We start from the raw sequence: 21,259 nt of genomic DNA, 5'->3' as shown, positions 1-21,259 counted from the left end.
GAATGGACTGCCTTAGGTTCCTTTATCCAGAGTTTTATTCATGTAGAAGAAAACAGTCAGTTAGCCTACCTACTGTAGAGGGGACTACAGTACCACAGTGAAGACTGAACTAGAAAACATCTAAGATTACTTTCAAAACTGAGATCTTAATGAATTTCTTAAACTAAGGCTTCCAAATATCAGGTGTACCTGTATAAACTTTTTAAGGAAGAGAAGTCAGACTGCTTAGAAGAACTAAAACCCTGTACTACTCATCGATTATTTGTTAAGAAAAATCACCAATTGTTTTTCATTGGAGTTAGGATTTTAGATGTTTGGGTTAAATATAATAGTGTTTACTTTGAGACACCTTGTAACTATTTCTCACAACTTAAAAAACGTGCCTAACAAATACTTCAAAGACGTTTTTGATGAATAGAGCTAACAATCAAACCAACCTCACAGCTTTTACATCATATTTCTGTTATACAAAATTCAAACTTTTGTAGGCAAGTTACCTGCTCTGGTTTCACTAGACGCTTTCTGGACTCCTCTTCTTTGGCCACATGCACACTTATAGATGCACATATTAGAGCTGCTGGCATGGTTGTCAGCTTTCCCATCTGAGAAAGATATAACAAAAAGGTATTTTTAATTGAGAGCTTCCCACCCTCTATTTCCTGATAAATTTTGGGGGGCATCTGAGGAACACTATTGGTTTCATTTAAATTTATTAAAAACTCAAGCACTCCAAATTATTCATACATTTTTAGGATATAATTCATAAAATTCTTTTCTCATGGTAGATGGTAGAGTCTTATTTTTACCAATTTGTTAACTATCTACTTCATATGTAATATAGCAATATGATAATTACCAGTTAGAAGTGAATATAAATTTTGAGGGATGAAGTGAGATATAGATTATGATATTCACTCAGTCCACAAATATTTATTGAGCAATTACTATATGCCAGACCCATCAGGGAACAAAACAAAGATCCTTGCTCTCATGGAGCTGACATTCTAGTGGAGAAGAGGCAGGAGATAAGCACAATACATATATTATATGGTATATTACAATCGATAAATGCTATAGAGAAAGTAAAGGATAAGGGTGATCTGGAGTACTGGGTGATTCAGGTTGTATCTTGAAATAAATTTTATAATTACATTATTTATAAAAATAACTTCCTACCATTACAAATCTTATGCCCCTAACTAACATATTCCTTTTTACCTATTTCATGCTTGATCTAAAGCCAAAAGTGACCTTAGTTTTAGATATAACTTGATTTGAATTGAGAATGCAGGAAAATTACTGGCTCTAAGAACAAGGCGTTCCAGTGTTTATCCAGGTACCAGAATAATTCCTAAAGATTATTCATTCAACAAGGCCAAATGAAAAGCTTTCCAGGGAATGACTATTTTAAGAGCTTGATTCTTTAGACTCAGAAGGAGGCCTGCTGAAATTGACCAAAGACATCCAGAGGGAAGAGGTCTCTCTGGCTTACACATAAGTGGAATTGTTCAAGAACTGGAAGAAACACTGGCCAAAGGATTCCAAATGTTATCGGATAACAGTGATAGTGTCTGCACTTCATTTCTGACATATTTTTCAATATTTTCTGGGCAGAATACGGGAAGCTACAGGCACTAGTTAAGCAATTTCCTGTTTAAACTAGGCATGATTCTGATTTAGATTGAGACTCCAGAAGTATAGGGTAAAATGAAGACTCAACACTAATAAAAGAAATTGTGTTCACTGTTTTTCCCCCTTCAAGCCTCCCTCTAGTACATATGTCAGCATCACAGAACAATTTATCTAGGCCTGCCTTCCAAAAGGCATCACTTCTGATTTCTTACACACAGTTGGTATTCACTAATGAAATAAGATTTCCACTCAGTATCTAATGTCGGGTATCAATAAAAAACATATTAAAATGGATGCCAGCAACGGATGTTCTCCCGTGTACCTGAAAATAATTTTCAATAAAGCTCTGAAGTGATTATTTGAAGCATGTCAATTCTTACAATATTTAAAACCTATTTTAAAAATACCAGAGTAGACCTTACTCCCTAGATAGAACTTTTGAAGTATGCTAATATCTGAAAAAATTTCAATACCCTATGTTCTTAGTATAGTCATTTTATTTCACATAATGGAAAAATAATAGTATGTAGACTATAAAATAAATTCATAGGTATTATTTAATAATTATGATCGATTGCTCCAGAGTGTGGACTGACTAATTGAACTAGTGGCCTAAAAAGTTAATACAGTATACCTTGAAAAATGCTTAAGTATCTTTGCTACATTTTCTACTCTGTAGGGCAGGGTCCATCCACCTTGACTTTTATTAATAAGGCAGTGTGGCATAATGGTAAAAACATAAGCTTAGGAGTTGCACAGACCTGGTTTTGAACTCAAGTTGTAGAACTTACTATCTAAATCTGGGCAAGTTACCTAAGCTCTTAAGAATTATGCTGCCCAATATGGTAATTACTAGATGCATATGGTTATTTAAATTTAAATTTATTAAAAATAAATAAAATTTAAAATTTAGTTCCTTAGTCACATTAGCCCCATTTCAAGTGCTCAACAGCCATAATGTAGGGCACAGATATACAATATTTCCATCACTGAAGAAATTTCTACTGGACAGCGCTATCTTAAGAGTCTCAGGTTATATATCTGAAAAGAAATGGGAATGCCTTCCTTTTTATGATTATCTTGAGGATTAAAGAATTACATAAAAATGGCTTGCACTTGGTAAATGGGCAATTAATTCTAGCTCCCCATTCTTTCTGATTGCTGAATAAAGATGTTAAGTGGTGGTGCTTACTCCCCATTTTTCTTCTCACATGTATTTGATGTTAATCAGGCTCTAGTGAGGGCCATAATAACAATAAAAAACATAGCATACTTATTGCCTCTAAACAAAAAAGGCCAAGACTTTGATCAAAAGAAAAGAGGCAGATTGGCACACTCAGGTCTTTTCAAAACACAGGTTATACTGATGAAAAAGGCATCACTACCCAGAGAGACAGCTGATTATATACCACACTGAAAAAATTAGAATATGGATTGGTAAACTACAGATCTGGGATAAATCTGGTCTGGACTCTGAGCTAAAAATGTTTTTTTTAAAAACATATTTAAAAATTTATAAAAACAAAATAAACAAACAGAAAACAAAGAAGAATATGTGACCTTTTGTGTCCTACAAGTCTAACATATTTACTATCTGCCCCTTTATAGAAAAAACAGTTGCTAATGCCTAATTTAGAAAATAAAATAAGGTATTTAAAGAACATCAGAGCTTGGGGGTATTATAAAATTTACAGGCTCATAGGCTGTTAGGTAAATAGTATTAAAATTGGGCAGAGGCAATCCTAGTTTTAACAAGGTAAGACCTTGAGTTAAAATTATTTGTAACTTCAAAATAATGACTTGTCAATTCAAAATTATGTGTCTTGTTTAAAATCAATTACCTTCCTATTAAAGATAACAAACAGGTCCTAGAACAGAATTCTATCATATAGAGATTTACAAATAGCAAGACTGAAGATGAGCATCAGTTAACTCCCCCATGAGACTCAACCCTTCCAAGTACTTCTGTAATCAAAATATAGTTGATTCGCATTATCTGCAGTAGTTATATTCCATAAAGTAGCCATGAACACTGATTTAGGGAATAATGAACACTACTCCTAGGGAAAACACAGGGTTAATTTCTTGTGAACCTCTGGTTACATTTTCATCAACTGATCAATACATAACCTTGTTTTATATGTGTTTCTGTTTAAAGACACCTTGTTTACTATATATTGTTGATTCAGTAACATTGAACTCACAGCCAACAGCACTATAACTCATGCCACGATCAAGTTTATCCAACATACATATTTTCTCCCTAAGGCGTATCACAGCTTTCTTGCACTTAAGAACACTAGATAGCACTTCTGTACTATGCATGGAGCCATTTCAAATAGCAGCATTTCCAAAAAAAAAAAAAAAAAGTGAAAACACTTAGCACTATTTACCACAAAAGGGACACTTGTTCACAGTATGAGAGCTGGAAAAATAAGGCAGAGAATTAACTGGTCCAACTTTACTTGGGAGTATAAACATATCTGTTTTCTCTTCTTTACTAACAGAATTGAAATTTAAAGTTCTCTTCTATAAGAATTTTTGTTACTTATTTTGTAAGAAGGAGCATATAATTATTATAGGCTAATCTAAAATCAGTCCTAATCATTAATTCTGCTTTAGAGATATATTATCATGTAGTAAATGCTATTTTATTAAATCAAGAGTCCTGTGATAAGTATAAAACAAAACTGAAATTTAGAAAGGTAAGCCCTAAAAACTAAGAGGAAAATGAAATAAACAATGTTGAGGCAATGATCACACAGACAGGAACAATTCAAAATGAACTTACAACCAGTAATTGGGCTACACCCAAAGGACAAAGAGAACATCAACAAAGAAACAAACCTTAAAACTTAATAATCATATTGTTAGTGGCAGTTTTGGTATTTTATTATGAACCTGCTCTGTGTATGTTATACAAGGAGACATTTAAATATGCTGGCATTTTAAAGATTGGGATTTTCAGTGTGGGAGAAAGATGTAAGATTAATGAAGTTAAAGCAAGATGCTGTAGTTCTGAATTAGAATAAGATTTATCAGTTGATTATCTTATATTATCATGATACAGGAAATATAGAAGATGGAGAAATACATTAAAAGACACCACGGTGTATTGGAATATAGCTATGCAACAAAGTACCCCACACAAACAGCCAGATAGACCTTCAAGTTGAGATTTGTTAGAAAATTCAATTGTGCTTGCAATATTGCAAGTGTAAACTGCTTTAAAATATTTGGCTCAAGAACTTGGTGAGTCTATTTCCAGCACCCAATGAGTTGTGACAAGTTGAGATTAGTCATCAAAGTTCAGTACAGCCATCAGCAGCTTAACAGAACTTTGTATGCTGTAGTGCCTTTTGAGTTGTTTACGTGTGAAGATCTGAGAGGAAGTAGTGATACAGTGGAAAGAACACCAGGCTGTGAATTGGAAAAGCTGTGTTCTAGTCTGCGCTCTGCTAATAATTCACTATGTCACCTTTTACAAGTTAATTCCCCCTCACTGTGTGTCAGATTGCCCATTTGTGAAAGGAAGCTGCACTACAAAATGTCTACACTTCCTTCTAATTTTGACAATGCGTGATTCTAAAGTTCAGTGATAATTTCCAAGTATATAATTTACTACAGATAAGATATTGCCATTTTGTTTCTCTAAAAACCAGAAGGAAAGTCACCAACAAATAATTACCTTATATTAAAATAATACTCTAGATTATATAATCAGAATCACACTTCTACTCACATCGAACATCTTAAATGTGAAGACCACAGAAGGAATTTCAAGAATTTAAAAGTCATTTAAAAACATACACAACTAAAAAGTACCTCCTACTTAATTAAATAAATGAATTTTAAAACTTCTTCCTAAAAAAAATAAAAAACAAAAACTTCTTCCTAAAGACACCATTTTTTTTTCTTAACATCTTTATTGGAGTATAATTGCTTTACAATGGTGTGTTAGTTTCTGCTTTATAACAAAGTGAATCAGTTATACATATACATATGTCCCCATATCTCTTCCCTCTTGCATCTCCCTCCCTCCCACCCTTCCTATCCCACCCCTCTAGGTGGTCACAAAGCACTGAGCTGAAAAAGACACCATTTTTTTAATGGAGATAATGTAAGTGTGTGTGAAGGAGAGGAAGCAGTAGAAAGGATAGGAAAAATGGGTAATTATTACTAAACACAATAAATGGAATAAAAGTAATAATTCCAATTTGATTAGCAACTTAAAATTTCAAAGTTATTTAGTAATACCACTGACTTGGCCATCAAGACACCTGTATTTAGTCCCAGCTCTGTTCTTGAACAACTATGTAATCTCTAGTTAGTCATGTCATCTCTCTGGGCCAAAGCGTCTTTATTTGTAAAATGAAAGACCTTGAGCAGATAATCTCTTAGGGCCTTAGAATTGCACTATCCAATAAGGTAGACGATATCTACATGTGTTATTTAAATTTATGTTTCAATTAATGAAAATTTAAAAATTAAAAATTCAGTTTTTCCAAAAAAAAAAAGTGAAAACACTTAGCTCTATTTACCACAAAAGGGACACTTGTTCACAGTATGAGAGCTGGAAAAATAAGGCCACTTCATTCCCTTAGCCACATTTCAAGGCCTCAGTAGATACATGTGACTCCAGTGGGTACCATACTGGACGGCATAGAAATAGAACATTTTCACCATTGAAGAAAGTTTTACTGGACAGCACTGCCTTAGAGCTCCAACCTTTAGGATTTTCTTATGATTCTATCAAAAAGAAGAGATTAAGATTTTGATGAGGGGACTTCCCTGGTGGTCCAGTAGTAAAGAATCTGCCCTCCAATGCAGGGGACGCAGGTTTGATCCCTGGTCGGGGAACTAAGATCTCACATGCCACAGGGCAACTAAGCCCGCACGCCACAACTACTGAACTCGCGGACATCAACTAGACAGCCCACGTGCCGCAAACTACAGAGCCCATGCTCCACAACTAGAGAGAGAAAACCCGCACGCCACAACTAGAGAGAAGCCCACACGCCACAACAAAGATCTCCCATGCCTCAAAGAAGATCCTGCATGCCACAACGAAGACCCAATGCAGCCAAAAATAAAAAAAAATAATTAATTAATAAAAAAAAGATTTTGAAGAGATATATACACTCTTATGTTTATCACAGCATTATTCACAACAGCCAAGATATGGAAACAATCCAAAAACCCACCAATGGATGAATGGATAAAAAAGATGTGGTACATGTACAAAATGGAATATTATTCATCCATGAGAAAGGAGGATATCATACCATTTGCAACAACATGGATGGGCTTTGAGCACATTCTACTAAGCCAGATAAGTCAGAGAAGCAAAAGTACAGGATGATGTCACTTATATATGAAATCTAAAAAAGTCAAACCTGTAAAAACCAGAGAGTAAAATGATGGTTACTAAGGGAAGTGGGGGAGGGGAATAAGATTGATGGGGTTTAAGGGTACAAACTTATAAGTAGTAAATAAGCCACAGAGATCTAATGCACAATATAGACAATATTGTACTGTAATTATGTAATTTGATAAATATTATTATAATAGCAGTCATATTATAACATATAAATGTATAAAAGTAACACACTGTACACCTTAAACTTACACAACATTACATGTCAAATTTATTCAATAAGAAAAGAAAATGATTTATATGATTTTTGCTTTCAAACATACCAGTTTTAACTCTATATCCATCCATTCAGGGCATATATGCTAACCTGAAAACAGCAGAAGAAAGAACTGGACACTGTTTATACCACTGTAGAAGAATATAATGGCATTACATTTTCAAGAAAGTAAAAGGAAAATAGGAAAATGAGAAATTTTATCCTTTTATAGGAATGGTTCTAAAAGATGGTCTAAATGTATAAATCAGAAAACAGTCTCATAAAATCATGAAAACAAACCTATAATACTGTGTCTCCTGTACTACTTCCAAGGGCATTTTCCTTAAAGACAAGGACTAAATCTTAGCAGTGTTGTAGCTACTTTACTCCAGCCTTGTATCAAGTACATGTTTTAGTATAAATTAATGATAGCAAATCATCAGGTCAAAGTAACCTATCCTTGGACAAATGTAAGATGTAAGGTTTAAAATATGAAGTAATCATATCATCTTTATCCATTCTTTAGATTTTCATTTGGCCTACAGATCATTACCACTTTCCTGAAGTGTTAAAACTTAGAGCTGGGGATAATAATTAGTATATCCAAGATAACCTCTCTGAAAGGGAACCCTTGTACACTGTTGGTCGAAATGTAAAGTGGTGCAGCCACTGTGGAAATCAGTACAGAGCCTTCTCAAAAAAACTAAAAATAGAATTACCATATGACCCAACAATTCCACTCCTGGGTATATACCTGAAAAAAATAAAAACACTAATTTGAAAATATACATGCACCCAATGTTCATACAGCATCATTATTTACAATTGCCAAGATATGGGAGCAACCTAAGTGTCCATCAACAGATAGATGGATAAAGAAGATGTGGTATGTATACACACACACACACACACACACACACACACACACACACACACAATGGAATATTACTCAGCCATAAAAAAGAATGAAAATTTGCCATTTGCAGCAACATAGATAGACTTGGAGGACATTATGCTAAGTGAAATAAGTCAGAGAGAGAAAGACAAATATCACTTACATGTGGAATCTAAAAAATATAACAAACTAGTGAATATAACAAAAAAGAAGCAGACTCACGGATATAGAGAACAAACCAGTGGTTACCAGTGGGGAGAGGGAGGGGAAGTGGCTATACAGGGGTAGGGGATTAAGAGGTACAAACTAGTAGGTATAAAATAAGCTACAAGGATATATTGTACAACACAGGGAATATAGCATTTTATAACTATAAATGGGACATGACCTTTAAAAGTTGTGAATCACTATACTGTTCACCTGTAATTTATATAATATTATACATCAACTATACTTCAATAAAAAATAAAAGAGGATAACCTCTCTGTTTATCCATTATTATATATTATTCCATAGGTTTACTCTTGGAATAAGCCAGATTTATGCCTTAAACAGGTCTCTCACCTGAAATTTGTTATGGTATGAAACACAAGGCTTATGAAATACAAACATGGTTTAATTTATTAATGGTCATCAAAAGTCTACAAATAAACCCAAAATCTATTAGAGAAACATTTGTTGGCTTATTTGACATGAAAACTGTCAAATCATGAAATTGCTTATTTTCCCCTTAGCCCTGAACTGACATTTTTGCTAAAAACAAAACCAAAAAAGTACCACCTGGGAAAAATTATGAAACCTGTTACTTGTACTATAAACACAAGGCTGCTTTCTATGATAGTTGTCCACTATCACCCAGTGTTTTTCTAAAATAATATTTATAAAATATTTGAATAGCAGTTTTATTACTTCTAGTCTAACAACACTATGTGGACACATGATGATCAAATGCAATCCCAAACTGAAATAACGGGGTGCTGGGGAGACATTCTGCAAGAAAAGATATTTTTTTCCCAATGACATCAAACTTACCTAATGTTAAGATATAAAAATAGGGCTTCCCTGGTGGCGCAGTGGTTGAGAATCTGCCTGCCAATGCAGGGGACACGGGTTCGAGCCCTGGTCTGGGAAGATCCCACATGCCACGGAGCAACTAGGCCCGTGAGCCACAACTACTGAGCCTGCGCGTCTGGAGCCTGTGCTCCGCAACAAGAGAGGCCGCTATAGTGAGATGCCTGCGCACCGCGATGAAGAGTGGCCCTTGCTCGCTGCAACTGGAGAAAACCCTCACACAGAAACGAAGACCCAACACAGTCATAAGTAAATAAATAAATAAATAAAATAATAATAATAATAATTTAAAAAAAAAAAAAAAAAAGATATAAAAATATACATGGTACTATGGATTGAATGTTTGTAGTATCCCACCAGTTTCCCATGTTGATGTACTAACCCCTAATGTGGTGGTATTAGGAGGTGGGGCTTTTGGGAAGTGATTAAGTTCAGAAGAAGTCACAAGGGTGGAGCCCCCCCATAATGAGATTAGTGTCTTTATACGAAAAGGAAGTGACATGAGAACTCTCCCCACCTCCCCTGCAGCATGCACAAAGATGTCATGAGAGCACACAGCTTGATGGTGGCAGTATGCAACCCAGGAAGAGAGCCCTCATCAACAACCAAATCTGCTGGCACCATGATCTTGGACTTCCCAGCCTCCAGAACTGTGAGAAATAAATACCTGTTGTTTAAACCAGCCAGTCTGGGGTATTTTGTTATAGCAGCTGGAGCTGACTAAGAAAAATGGTGTGACTCCAAAGTAAGATTAATTTTCCTGCGGCTTTTAGAAATCTGTCTCTTTCATAAACCATGCTTATTATTAGGTACAGTATGACCTTTGCTACCTAAAACTTTTAGGTACCTAGAGGAGTTCTAAAACGTGGGTAGGGGGAAAAGAAACAAGACCTCATGTTGTAGAAACTCTTGTGGCCAAAAAGCTGTCCCTGAACATCCAGTAACCGACAAAAGGGAAAAGAACCAAAGAGCTGAGTATTATAGGCAAGGGTATTCCAATTGGCTAGTTGTGTTTACAAAAGGCTAGATTTATTATACAAAAGCCAAAAAGTGGAAGAAGTAACAAGAAATGTAAGAGATAAGAAAGAATAAAAGCAGAATAAAAGATAGTAGCAGAGGCACACACCATGGTTGGGAAAGAAAGAGAATCAGCAATGAAGTTAAAAATGCAACAGCTCTACAACCTGGTAGTGGTACCTGTTCTATGCCTTAATATAATGTCCCTGAAAATATAAGCGATCCCTGAAGACAGGGTGTTCTGTGTTTAAGGAGCACTTACTATGTGCCAGGTGCTTTACATCCATTGAGTTTTATAATCTTTACAAAAATTCAATATTGGGGATTTAGGATGGTTTTGGCTAAAGTTTTGGAATCCCCAACTTAAACAGGCTTCAACAATGACAAACATTATTCTCTCATGTAATAGGAAGTCTGGAAGTAGACAGAACTTTAGGATTGATTTGGTGACTTATCAAAAACCCAGGTTCTTCCACCTCTCTGTTCTGTTGCTTATATTTAAAATGCCATTTTAAATGGTACATAGGATCTGGTCTTTTCTTGGAAATTAAATATCAAGGAATACTAAGAGGAAGTAGTGACCTATAGCGCATCTGTAAAAGTGGAATAATCTGAAGATGAATGTGCTGACAAAATAATACTTCTACTCTAATACATTAGTAACAGGAAAGGGATAAATAATGTTTTTTGAATGCCTACTACTATGCATCAGAAAGTATCTTATGTTAATGGTGCAGGAAACATACAGAATATTTTCAATGGGGCAGACAAGGAAAAGGACACAAGTATCACCAGTGACCTTTGGAGGGCAGAAAAACACTTGGAAAAAGGCTGCCTTCAGTTTATTGAGCATGTGACACTGCCCACAAAGCTAAGAAGTTGCATATATTTTATTTCAAAAAAAGAAAATGACACCAGAAATGTTTTCAAGATAGCATATCCTAAGGCTATTTCCGCATTCAATACCATTCACTATCTATATAGTATCTTCATTAAGAATAACAGCTATAGCATATTAAAATTGGCAAAGTTAAACAACGAACATACCGAATGATGATGAATAGGTTTAAGATGGATGGGAAGTACATGGTACACTTGAGCTCTGATCTTCATCAAAATTAAAGTTCCAGCACTTAAAAGGCCAGTCTTAAATTAGACAAAATAAATAACTGCCCGCCTCAGTGTGGCTTGGATAGGTATGGTTTTTACTGTATTATTTAATTATAGAACATTAATTAATGTTAAAGCATTTCAAGCACCTAGTGCTTTAATTATGATGTATGAAAGAACAAAATTATTTTGGAATTTATGAACACTCAATAATTGTGATGTAATTGTTACTGAGTACACTTGAAAGTGTCAAAAGTTTACCTTAGATAAATAAAAATTTAAGTAGAAAATTAAAAATAAAAACAGGGAATGTAGCAGTTACGTAAACATTTTTTAAAAATCCTCCAGAAACAGTAACACAGATTGGCATAATTCAATTTTAGTCAGTTTATGGTAATCAGGGTCAGACAAATACTAACTTATTGTCAAAATCAGTAACTAAATTTTAAAAAACACCTAACAGCTCCCTTTCACGATACATATTTACAAACATGTGTGCTATCTATAGCAAAGAAATTAGGCTATATCTACCTTGTAGTGATGTGGGAAAGGAATATTGAGAGCATTCTATTTACTTGAGAAGACAGTAATACTCCAGTAAGAGTTGATTTTCAAGATGTTGTCCATTTAGAATTCAGTTGCTGCTAAATTTCAAAATAGGATTAAGTAAACTACACAGGAAATGAAATGAATCTTTCTAAAATACTGCTTTATTCTCCTGGTTCAACAGACAAATAAACCATCTTAGTTTATCCTTCTCTATATACCCTCTGGGGTTAGCAGATATTTGGTGTTGTGCAAAACGTCCAAAAGACATGCCAAAAGGTCCTTGATATTTGGTCCTGTCCAAAACCACTTGGCACATACCAAATATGCTCATGGACGTTTTAGATAGGGCCAAATTTCAAGGACCTTTTGGTGTTGTCCAAATGTCTTATAAACCAAATGTCTTATGGACCAATGTCCTGTTAGGCTCTCTGGCTCTAGCCAAATTAATCTTCCTAGGCCGAAACATGTCAAGTACATTCCTTCCTCAGTGCCTTCACTCATTTCATTTTCCCTGCTAGAATGTCTTCACCTCTCCTGCACCTAACAGTGCCTGGCACGTAGCAGGTACTCAAAAACTATTTGTTGAATGAATACACTGCCTAAACTCTGTCCTTCCTTGAAGGTTTAGCTCAAGTCCTACTAGATCACTCATAGTCATCTCTCTGAGTTCATAAAGTTATTTGTATGAAACACTAACCTGGAATTAAACAAACATAATGTTACATTATTATTTACCCAATGAAATATATATAGCCTATTTTTCTACTAAAATGCAGGTTCCTTGTGAGTAGTCTTATGCCTTTTTGTATTCAAAGGGCTTTGCAGGACTAAGGATCTCAAAAAAAGTAATAAAATCATTCACAGATTTAAATAAGGCAGTATACATAGGTAATCTAGCAAGTTCTTCTATGTAACATTTACTGACTACCTATGTGCCAAGTATTTGTGAAGGCAAATGATAACTAAAAGTCCTAAAGCTGATCTGAAATTGTAAGACTGATTTAATGATCTTAATTTTTTGAGAATCCAATGAAAATTATGCATTATGGTCCCCCAAAATGTAGTTATTCTCAAAATTTTGCATATGCTTGCAGGCTCCACCACACTCTCTGAAGCATTTGGGGACCCAATTAAATCCAGGCCCACCACAACTAAAATTTATCACAAATGCATCTTATCCTGATACAAGTATAAATGCAATAGAGAATATTTCTCTTCTTACTAAAAATTCTCACAAGAATGTTCCAAGAATCAAACACTATAATACATGAAAATTTTATAAACTGTTTAGTGCTAGATAAATGGAATGTAGTATTCTTATAACACATTTCTTGACTAAATTTCAAACTTCTGAAGACTATATCTAAGTGGACAACAGAGCAAGCGTGATTATTTCTTACTAGAAACAACATTCTACTTTCAATGTGCCATGACAAAACTTTTTGGTCAAATTAATGTGGTGATTATTATACTAAATCAAATAAATACCTTAAAATATAATACTTTCTAACTAAATTGATACATTTTTAGCTAGAATGGTCAATAATACCTTGCTTAAGGAATCCCTTAGGAAAAAATATTCCTTTATACTATAATTGCTTAAATATAGTTTTAAAAAGGCTTCATTTTTTGGAGGTCAAAAGATTCAGAAATGGGGGGAGTTGGAAAGGCATGAAAAGAAGTATTCTTTTCAGTGTGGGGCTGGTGCCTGAGGAGCTGTTCACAAGGAAAATCTCATCACCACAGGGCTGTTTCTGATTTGAGACCACTAGACTTGGGTAGGGAAGAGAGGAAAGTTACAGTCTTCCATCCCTGGTAGAAGAAAAAGTAGCTTACCCATCTCCAATCGCTCCCACTTTTTGCTCTTTCTTGTCCTCACCTCTTTCCCCCACCCTTTTATTTTTTTCAGCGACTATTTGTTCCAATTATTTTTCAATACTTATTTTACCTCCATTTCCTACTTTTCCTTCTTTCTCCCTTTCCTTTGCTTGGTAGATCTGAAGGGCTAATAGCGTGCCTTAGCAGCAGGGGAGAGAAGACTGTGACTTACTGGGTGATTTCTGGGTGATTTCCTTTGTCCACCGAGCTAAACTACAAATACTCCAGAGGAAACCAAACACAGGGGCATAACTATACAACTAATAAAGTTTAGCCTCTTCTGAAATATTAGGTAGAAGATGGGAAGAACAAAAATTGGCCTGAAAGATCAAGTACTGCTCCTGAGTAAACTAATGATTATTGAAACCAACATAAAATGGTAAAAGAGAGATTGGTTTCAAAATATAGTGCTGAGTTTCAGGCATACTACCTTCTTTGTACTAGAGTTTTAGTCTCAGAATGCAAAGGGACCTTAAAGGTCTTCTGGTCCAACCATTCCTCTGATGATAGAATCCCTTCTGTAACACACTATCAAGTGACCCTCAAGTTTATGTATGACCCCCTTTAGTAATGGGAAACTCCGCTAATAGATCATCCCATCTTTTTACAGCTCTTTAAGCAAGTTCCTCCGTAGACTGAACTGAAACACATATCCATATAATTTTCACGGCTCCTAGTTCCACTCCTTTGGGTCACGCAGCACAGGTCCAGCCACTCCTGCCAATGAAAGCATATTTTAATTCCCCATTATTAACTTCTGGAATGCACTCTTGTGTCTCCTTGTACTACTTCCAAGGGTAATAAATTTCTGACAATGGCAAGTGCTACTGAACTCATCTTCTGCTTTAACAGAGATATTACCATATCTTTTTTTCTGAGTAAAACTGCAACAAGAAAAGGTGCTAATGCTTCATTTTGTAGCTATCGCGTAACAGCTAATATTTCTTGACAGCAACATAAAACTCTTACACAAGGATGCCTTGTTTTAAAGTAATCACCAGTGAGTCACTAACAAGTCTGTATATATCATGGTGCTTATTTTCTTCAGAAAATGAGTGGGTGAATCATCTTTAAGAGAATAAACTATCATTAAATCTACTGAGAACAGAGTCTATCAGCTACAGCATTATTTATTATACTGGTACATGAAAAGCATATACTTTGCTGAAATAGGGAATTTTAAAACTTTGCCTGTATTTTTTCATAAAACTCTTGAAAAAGATAGTGGTACTGAAGAACAAATAATCAAACTATGAAAATGTATCTGTACAATTTGGGCCTTCCATATCAGCATTTCAAACAGTCTATTTCAAAGGACTGAAATACTGAGATCAAAAATAAAGAACCTGTGAAAAAGCTATAGGGGTAAAACAGCCACAAACTATAAAGCCTTTAGCATCTCAATCCTTGAAGGTTCGAGACTCTAGTATGCCTTAATTTACACTCTTATCAGCTAGGCTTTTATAGATGATCAATGAAAATGGTAATCTCATTCCCACTCTACTAGAATTTTACCAATGGAATCCTTAAATCTGGGTTATTCTTTTTTTTTTTTAATTAATTAATTAATTAATGTATTTATTTATTTATTTTTGGCTGTGTTGGGTCTTCGTCTCTGTGCTAGGGCTTTCTCTAGTTGCGGCGAGCGGGGGCCACTCTTCATCGCGGTGCGCGGGCCTCTCACTGTCGCGGCCTCTCTTGTTGCGGAGCACAGGCTCCAGACGCGCAGGCTCAGTACTTGTGGCTCACGGGCTTAGTTGCTCCGCGGCATGTGGGATCCTCCCAGACCAGGGCTCGAACCCGTGTCCCCTGCATTGGCAGGCAGATTCTCAACCACTGAGCCACCAGGGAAGCCCTGGGTTATTCTTAAAAGAAACTTAAGTCATGTTTCACAGGATAGTTTTTTAGTAAACAATCTCTGCAACAATCTCTGCATTCAAATTACATATAAATGGTATGGTAACCAAATAAACAGATTATATTTTATACTTTTAGAGATGAATTCTGTTATTAAAAACATCATGAATAACCATCAAGGGTCTGAAAGAAATCAAAATAAGTCTAAGAAGAAACAAGGCTATAAATATATACTCATTTTAATAAAAATTGATAATATAACACAACAAATTCCTATTCTACTTGCTTGAGACTACTGATGTTCACTGTCATGAAAAACAGGTTATCAGCCCACTGGCATGAAGGAGGTGTGACTTAAATTGGGATCTGAAGGTCAAAAGAAATGTAGCATTATACTAGGTGCTGGGAATATAAAGATTCTTTTAAATACTGATAAAAACAGCAGCTAGAAATTACTGGGCATTTGCTATAGCCCGGGCATAGCATTGTGCACAGCATATATTATCTTTTAATATTTCCTAATATAAAATGCTACAGAATAAGGTTTAGACAGGTTAAGTGATTTGACCAAAGTCATACAGCAGGTAGAGCAGGGAAACTCTCACACGAGCCCAAGGAAACTTGCATATGATTGTTCATAACGGTTTTATCTGTAACAGAAAAAGGTGTGGGGGAAGTCATCACAACATCCATTAATAGAGAAGTAAATGTGTTATATTCTTAGAGCAGAATACTACGCACAATGGAAAGGAATGAACTACAGCTACACATACAAACATGAGTAAATATCACAAACAATGCTTTGATAAAAACAAGATGCAGGAGAACATAAGCAGCAAAAATAAAATTCATATAACGCTTAAAAACAGGCATAGCAATGTTAAATACAAAAGTGAGGAGAGTGGCTATGGGGAGTTCAGGGAGCAAGGGGAATGCAATCAGAGTTGGAAGGATACACAGGAGGCTTCAACTGCATTTGCAGTGTTCACTAATACGTCTTTGTACATCTGTAATATTTTACATTAAATTTAAAAAATCATAAAGTATTTTGGATCTGTTTCAATGGCTTTTGCTGACTTCAAAACAAAATTCCAACTTATCCTAGCATTCAAACACTTCACCATTTTCCTATTTCTAATCCAATTGTATCTTCTATAAGTAAACCCAAATTAACCTTTCTGACTTAGTCAGCCTAACTGCCTTAAGTTCCTAGAACATATAACAATGTTAACCCAAAGCCATTGCTGACAAGCTAACTGCTTCATTCTTAGTAAACTAAATGCTATCATTCAAGGTCTGAGAGGCCTTAAACTATCATAATATATGTTGGTTACTTCTTGAATTGCTAAGGATTTTTATATATATTACATGTTTTAATATTTAAATATATGCTCTCTTATATTATCCATTGCATGTGGATATGTCTTCCGTCAACAAAACAGTAAGCTCCTTTAGAGCAGAAATGACGTCATAGAATTTGTGCACATCTGTACTGTACTTGGTGTGTAATCAATACTATTTCAGCAGTCGAATAGAACTTGAAGCATTTTGTAGAGCTAGAATCCTCAGATAATTCAGGCTTTAACGCAATAAGAAATTCCTAAATACAAGTTCATAACAGAGGTTCAGGACAAATCAAACACCCCACCATGGAATGATGTTAAAGATACAGTCCTAAAAAAAGTAACTACATACCTCTATTTGATAAGGAAGCTGAAGTGTGATTACCATGATATAAAATCTGGTATAGGGCACAATTAAATATTTCCTTTACCAGTATAAGGTGCAGATTTTGGAGTTGGGGGTTATTTTTGCTTTTAAAGATGAGAAGTCTCAATTGTTCAAAAGAAAAGCAAGTAAGAAGTATAATTTAACAACTCTGAGTCACAGGCACAATCACAAAGAATACTCTCCTTAAGAAATATTATTTAGTTTATGTACTTTCTGAGAAATATACTGTAATTCTCATCTCTTTTACTCTTTATGTAATGCGGTCTTTCTTCTCTGGCTAGATTTTCTCTTTTTTTCAGAAGTATGGAAGTGATGTGTACCGGGGAGTGGGATATGTGTGTGTGTGTGTGTGTGTGTATGTGTTCTATTTATTTTACATGAGGTTTTTTTCTGATTCTTAGATCTGTGATTTGATGTATGTCATTATTTTTGGAAAATTCTGTCATTATTTCTTCAAATATTTCTTCTGGACTGCAGAAATATTATCAAAAATATCAATAAAGGTTAAAACTTCAAATCACTAGAAGAGTCATTTTTTAAAGAAATTTTTTTCAAATGAAGTTTTGAAAAAAATGCATAAGTATAGCTCATGTTAACATTACCCTTTTTATCAATTATTTTAAAATCTATAGTTATGATAAATTTCCCTCTAAATATATTTAAATATAAATACCTAAACATAAAAATGTTAATCTTATATTTGCTTATATGGGTGTCACAGAATGCACTCATTCATTCATTCAACAACCATTCAAGTGTCTACCGTATACTATATCTCAAGAGCCTGAGAGACTTGAGATACAAATATGAATAAGACATGGTCCCTGTTTTTAAGGAAACTCTCAGCTTAATGTGGGAGAAAAACACAAAAATAAATGCAATACATGGTTCTAAGCAGTATAACAGAAGTGTGTACAGTGGGGACACAAAGAAGGAGTTGATCTATTCTATTTAGGGGCCAGAGATAAGGAACATATCCTCATTTTCAAAGAGATGGAAAATTTTACCTACAAAGGACATAAACTGCCCAGTCTATGAAGGCCTGGGATAATTTAGGATTTAACCATGTACTATTATGAACTATTACTTAATTAATATTTCTCCAACCAGGATACTTTGTTCTTAAGGGCAAGAAGTCTAAAAGTTATTCAAAGTTTTAACTCAGTCAACAAATCTTCCTGAAGAAACACTGTGCTCCAGGCAGGTGCCCTCTTAGGCCATGAGGGGTATAAATATGCAAAGACATTGTTCTTGTCCTCAAGTATTGTATAATCTCTAGTGTGGGAGTCAGACAAATATATCACCAGTAAAGGATGATAAAAGTATATGATGGAGGACTTCCACTTATGGAAAGATGAAGTAGATATACTTTTTCCAATTCCGTCCACTGAGTACAGTTCAAAACCCTGGATATTATATAGAAAATAAGTACAGGAAGACTCTGGATGGTGCAGAGAAGATGGCAGACCAGTTAGAGACGACAGGACCTGAGGAATGACATGGCAGTGAGGTCCCTGGATTTTCTTTTTGCCTCATATGTCTTAGACTGGGTGCTGGAGAAGCTAGCAACACAGAAATGGCAACCAGTGAAGACAAAGACCCAAGAAAAGCCTGCTCTCTCTAGCCAGAACACCAGGAAAGGGGCGGCCTAGCAAGACACAAAACTTTTATACAACAGCCACTCTACTATAGCCAAACACCACAGACAAAACTGAGGCCATAACCCCACCCACACAAGCAAAGCCTGAGGGGAGAGCCTACACTTTCCCTCTGGCTCGGCTGAAATAAGGCATTCTAACACTCCCCATCCCACCAAGGTAGTGTTAAAGAAGGTGGAACTTTCATCTCTGCCAGGTGGTAATGAGCCCTGGCCCTCAAGATATTAGTGGAGACCATATAGGGAACATGAATATCCATCACCACCTGATGTTAATGAGGCAGGCCCTCCCCTTCCCTGCTAAGGTGGTATCTGAGAAGGCCTAGTGGAGAGTCAGGATTTTCATTATCATCAAATGGTAACAAGGTCACTCCCCCCCACCGCCCCAACAGTGGTCATTAGTGGGGAGCACTAATGAGGTACTCCTACCTCTCCCAGCCAGGGTTGTAAGAGCAGAAGCCTATGGGAGACCTAAACTCCCACTCTTGCCCAGGAATAGCAAAGGGGCCCTCCTCTCCTTGGGTGTCAAGAGACTGAGCAGGGAACCTTGACTTCTACCCTCCACCTGGTAGTAACAAAGCAGCACTGCCCTTTCCTTTGCCAGAGTAGTGTTAGAGGAAGCCAACTGAAACAGAAGTTTTGAATAAGATTATATCATAATATCAAAACATACAGATATTAATTGAAAACTACTCATTATAACAAGAACCAGGAAAATCTCAACTTGAGTTTAAAAGGACAATAGACAAATACAAACAATAAGATGACAAGGATGTTAGAATTATCTAACAAATATTTTAAAGCAACCATCATAAAAATGCTTCAACAAGCAATTATAAACATATTTGAAGCAAATTAAAAAATAGAAAGTCTCAGCAAAGAAACACAAAGTCTTGGCAGAGAAATACAAGATATAAAGAAAAACCAAGTGGGTAATTTAGAAATGAACAATACAATGACTGAAATAAAAACTCAATGGATGAACTCAAAGAACCCAAAGAAGTTCATACCAAGACACATCATAGTTGAACCCCTGAAAACTAAAGAAAAAGAGAAACTATTGAAAACAGTGAAAGAGAAACAACATCTAAACTATAGGGGGAGAATGATTTGAATAACAGCAGATTTCTCATCAGAAATCACAGAGTCCAGAAGGAAATGGCACAACATTTCTCAAGTGATGAAAGAAATGGACTGTTAACCTGTACTTCTATATCCAGACAAGATTTCCATTAGGAATGAAGAGGAAAGAAAACTAAAAGAATTTTTCACCAGCAGACCAACCCTAAAAGAATGGTTAAAGTAAGTTCTCTAAAGAGAAAGAAAATGATAAAAGAAGGAACCTTGGGACATCAGGAGGGAAAAAATAACAGTGGAAAGAGTAAAATTATGGATAACTACAAATAAAATAGCTATTCCTAGAAAAATCACTAAAGAGTTATACAGGAGATACAGCCAAAGTACTACAGATAAATCAAAATGGAGTTACAAAACAAGTACAAAAAACCCATAGAAAAGCAGGAAAAAGAAAACACAGTAATCAAAAGAAAGCAGGCTATATTAATATCAGGTAAAGACCAACTCAGGACAAAGAAAATTACCAGTGTCAGACATTTAAAACGATAAGAGGACTGTGATAGACTGAATAATACTCTACCCTCCTGCAAAGATTTAGATGTCTGAATGCCCAGAAGTTGTGAATATGTTCCCTTAGATAGTAAAAGGAACTCTGCAGATGTGATTAAGTTATAGATTTTGAGATAAAGAGATTATGGTAGCTTATCAGGGTGGTCCTGATGTAATCATGACTGCCCTTATAAGGATGTTGAGGGAGTTTTGACTACAGAAGAGGAGTACTGAAGTAATGCATCATGTGAAAGACTTGAGCAGCCATTGATGGGTTTCAATATGGAAGAAGAGGTCATGAGACATGGAATGCAGGTGGTGTCTAGAAACTAGAAAAGGCAAGGAAATGGATTCCCCCCTAGAACCTCCAGAAGGAATTCAGGCTTGCCAACACCTTGATTTTAGCACAGTGAAATTGATTTTGGACTTCTGACCCCCAGAACTGTAGGGTAATAAATTTGAGTCTGTGGTAATTTGCTACATCAGCAATAGGAAACTAATACAGGGGTCAATCCACCAAGAACCCGTTTTTCAAAAAACTAAACGTAATTACCAAAGAACACAGAAATCACACTTTTGGGCATTTATTCCAGTGAAATGAAA

The 21,259-nt window shown here is 35.4% G+C and overlaps 1 protein-coding gene across 3 annotated transcripts in view; it reads right to left on the bottom strand.

Moving 5' to 3' along the window:
- The window catches only part of APOOL (apolipoprotein O like), a 92,722-nt gene that overhangs the window by 56,381 nt on the left and 15,082 nt on the right, over window positions 1–21,259 (bottom strand). The window contains exons 2-3 of one of the 3 annotated variants that reach the window (XM_036841140.1): window positions 15,929–16,008; window positions 498–602 (exon numbers count right to left, since the gene is read on the bottom strand). In XM_036841140.1, the coding sequence (XP_036697035.1) occupies window positions 498–602 (105 nt within the window). In that variant the 5' untranslated portion in view covers window positions 15,929–16,008. Of the gene's footprint in view, window positions 1–497; window positions 603–6,917; window positions 6,948–15,928; window positions 16,009–21,259 lie in introns of those variants that run through there. The other 2 variants (XM_036841139.1, XM_036841138.1) reach the window with 2 other exon arrangements.

The sequence above is a fragment of the Balaenoptera musculus genome, chromosome X (genome assembly GCF_009873245.2).
Source record: "Balaenoptera musculus isolate JJ_BM4_2016_0621 chromosome X, mBalMus1.pri.v3, whole genome shotgun sequence".
NCBI classification, from domain to species: Eukaryota; Metazoa; Chordata; class Mammalia; order Artiodactyla; family Balaenopteridae; genus Balaenoptera; species Balaenoptera musculus.
The sequence above is the reverse complement of the archived record's forward strand: the minus strand, read 5'-3'. Positions and strand labels throughout refer to the sequence as shown.